The sequence below is a fragment of the Rhinichthys klamathensis genome, unplaced genomic scaffold, assembly GCF_029890125.1.
Source record: "Rhinichthys klamathensis goyatoka isolate OS25496 unplaced genomic scaffold, OSU_Roscu_1.1 h1tg000076l_1, whole genome shotgun sequence".
NCBI classification, from domain to species: Eukaryota; Metazoa; Chordata; class Actinopteri; order Cypriniformes; family Leuciscidae; genus Rhinichthys; species Rhinichthys klamathensis.
The window spans coordinates 1,789,530-1,793,077 of record NW_026606618.1 but is presented as its reverse complement, the minus strand read 5'-3'; the positions used below and the strand labels follow the sequence as shown (position 1 = coordinate 1,793,077).

General features: G+C 42.0%; 1 protein-coding gene across 1 annotated transcript; it reads right to left on the bottom strand.

The window, feature by feature from the left end:
* Positions 1–258: 258 nt before the first annotated feature.
* chst1 (carbohydrate (keratan sulfate Gal-6) sulfotransferase 1) lies at positions 259–3,298 on the bottom strand. Its single transcript, XM_056250872.1, has 2 exons — positions 2,818–3,298; positions 259–1,980 (listed from the first exon to the last, which is right to left on the bottom strand). Exon 2 carries the CDS (start codon positions 1,919–1,921, stop codon positions 659–661), a length of 1,263 nt encoding a protein of 420 aa, XP_056106847.1. The 5' UTR covers positions 1,922–1,980; positions 2,818–3,298; the 3' UTR covers positions 259–658.
* Positions 3,299–3,548: the final 250 nt, after the last annotated feature.

Below are 3,548 nucleotides of genomic sequence, written 5' to 3'. Positions count from 1 at the left end.
TAGCATCATGGCATTTAGCAAAATATAACAAAAACCTTATATCATTGTGATGCAACAGCAATAATTGATTTTTACAATGTGTTTGTAAATCATGATGACCACCTAAAGCAAGCAGACTGAAGTGCATTATTTTACTTTAGATTCTTTTCTTTTTACCTGGATGCAGCACCAATGCATAAAGCAAACCAAAATAAACCCCCAAAACTCTGTGGCAGACAAGACTTTACACTGAGACACACCTGAGAAATAGCCTGACTGTGACATTCACAATTTTATTGCACGGCTGTTATCATACATGACAGCATTTCAGTCCCACATTAAAGAATGTTTTTCTTGTGAATAGTCTGGGTTCTATGACATACAAAATATTCACATTCACTGTTGTCAAAGCAATGGCCAGCATACAGAATTTCTTTATCAGTAGTGTGGTGCTCTGCTCTAATATATAAATAATGAACATTGCTATCTCAATGCGATCAAGGTGAAGTTCAGATCTCTTTACAGCTAAAGTGTTTTGGTTCTTGTGCTGTTCAGAACATCATAGGGTGACTGCGAGGGAGTCTCCGAAGTAAAAAAAAAGTTCATAGTGCAAATGTCAATCACATTAAGGCAAGAATATAAATGTAGAAAAATAGTTGTGCGTGCACGTTTACCTTTGTTACAAAAAAGGTATGAAGGTTTTGTCCTCGATGAGAGAGAGCGACATGTTTTTCAGCTCCTCGGGGGAGTTGACAGCTTTGTAGCCGAGCTCATCTAAAATGTGCTGACAAACAGTTTGTGTGTAATCAACTATGTCATGAGACAATTTCAACCTCCAGCTCTCTGCGTTGGCCGCCGAATCCCTCAACGTGCCGTACTTATGCTTTGCTGACACATCGTTATTGCCTCTTGTGTTGTTATGTATCCAGTCCACCACGCTTTTTTCCAAAGAAAGACCAAGGAATTCGTAAACCTCCTTGGTTTTTTGGAGCGGATTCCTGGCTAGGTCCTCGTATCTCACTAGCATGTACCGTCCTCGAAGCCACGGCGGCCGGCTTAAGCCCGTGGACACTGAGTTTAGAAAGTCGTCACACACTGTTGTTAGCTGAGTCAAATCCAGGTTGTAGGGTTTACGGCCGGTGGCTCTCCAAATCCGCCATAGGCGGTATGTGTCCCGAAAGGTTTCAATCCTCGAAGATAATATTCCACGCGGGTCCCTCACCAGCTGGATAACTTTCAGATTAAGCCGAGGGTCCTCAATCAGTGCCTTAAGATCATTGACCTCTGGAATACGCACTGTTTTAATGGCCACGTGGCGTCTTTCCCGACATGATTCGGTTGCTAGGGTCAAGTTAAGGGAGGCACACTTTCGAACACAATCCCCCTCTTCTATATTGCCATCGTTAGGGCTGAAGGCATCACAGACCGGCATAGAGCAGAGGGCTTTGCTGGCTCCTCGGCGAAAGAGTTTATCCGTGGTATGGTTTGCCGGCTGCGGTTTGATGTAACTCTCTAAGAAATACAAGTCGCAGTTGTACAAGCTTCTAAGAAGGTCACGACTGGCTCCCAGCATCACTCTGCGCTCAACAGCATATCTGCTGGGAGAAAGGTGAGGGATTAAGGTCGTTTGGACATGATAGAGTGGCTCAAAAAGATAGAACACATCTGAGTGCTGGTTGAACAACTGTCCAACGAAAGAGGAGCCGCTACGGGTGGTTGCCAAGATGAGGATGTGAGTCTTCCTGGAGGAATTGTAATTAAAATACGGGTACTCATCACACATCCGATCGAAGGACTCCACATCCTGTCCCAAACCACAGTTCAGAGGGTTAGGAACAGGGCACAAATGAAAAGGCTTAGCTGTGAAAGTCCTGATTGCTGTGTATTGGATCGCTATGGACACCAATGCAAGCAGAATCACAGCCTTCCAGGAACATTGCATGGCTGGGTAACTTCATTTAGATGATGCAGTCCGATTTGATCCTATCGACAAAGGTGCAGCTGGGGGAAAAAAAAGATATCTCGGTGAGTTCAAAATCAGAAAGTAAGGCATAAAGATGTATAACATTTAATTTAAACATCTAACCAGGTCTGAAATAACAAAGAAATTTTATCTATGAACATTTAACTTCAGAAATGATGATTCATAAGTCAATATTCAAAAGCAAAAAACTACCGTACTTTAAATATAGATGGGAAATCTAAACTTCAGAGGCTCCTTGAAAGCCTTAATTTCAAGCAGTCAAAGACAAATGTGCCTTCAAAATATATTATATTACATTCTTCACTGTGCTTCACAATGCAAGCCTTAAGCAGTCGTGTATTGCAATATGACACTTTGATCAAGTACTTCATGTTTTAATGCAGCCAAACTCCTACAACTAAACTGCTTCCTACAGGCTTTTACACAAGCCGGAGGTATTTTGTTTTTCCCTTGGGGAAATCAGCAAACCAGCATCTAGAATGCAGGCAGGTTACAAAATCAGAAACTGGCACCAGTTCAGGCACCTGTAGAGAGTAATTGCAATACCTCACAATGCCATATGCATGCTTATTATGATAGGTTTGAAAGGCAGCCGTCGACGACCGCGCGCGTCGAGTTCTGATTTACCGCAGTGCAACACAACTTGCTATTCAGTTGGAAATAAAAAAAAAATAGCAGATCCGATCTGTCTGTCGACTATATAAAACGGAGACCAACTTATCCCCTATTCCAGCGCGAACATTTCAGATTTCCAACTAGGCTCGAAATATCGTGAAATAAATACTTCGATATACTTGCCTCATATAAAGCTGTATGAGAACATGACGAAAATTTAAACAAAAGAAAAAAATCACCATATGCCGCGATGGCTTTGCGTAGTCGTCCCGTGACGCCCGTCATAGACGTTTTTATCGCTTTAATTCACGTATTCAGATGTCGAGGGGTTCCTTATTCCCTAAAAACCGATGAAAAGGTCGTATATCCTCAAGCAGCTCCATTCATGCACTGGATAAAACATTCAAAGACGGGCTCCGTGGAGAGACAACGGATGAATAAGGTATTGATGCGCATCCTCAGACATCTCTCTGTGACTAAACGCGAAACACCGGACGGATATTTCGCTCGTTCGTCGTGAGGAGAAGACTGAAGAGAGGTGTGCCAGTCGGTCCCAGATTAAGTAAAACGTAGACAGCCCCATGCGAATATTCACCCCCACAAAACCACAGTTGACAAAGGCTGAGGAGAAAAAAACAGCACGGGGGGAGGCAGATTTGGTTCACTATTCGCGTCCTCCCTCAGAACATGTCTGTGCTCGACGCTAAAGCCTTTGAACATGGAGTTAGTTTGGATGAGGTGAACTGGTGGCATCTAGAAATTTCATTCTTTTTTCTCGGTCTTTCTCAGTCGCTATATAGCCTATATTTAGGCCCTATATTTAGAAAGCGAAATTATTCGTAGCTATTCAAATTTATTGAGTTTATTATTTTGATTAATGTCTTTTATTAACTTATTTTATTATTTTCTCCTTGCTATTAATCTTTTCGTTATGAATTATAGATCCTTTTTATGCCTTATTTCATGATTT

Bases quoted from the DNA above. Each gene is read 5' to 3' on its own strand.
- chst1 (XM_056250872.1), bottom strand. From the start codon at position 1,921: ATGCAATGTTCCTGGAAGGCTGTGATTCTGCTTGCATTGGTGTCCATA.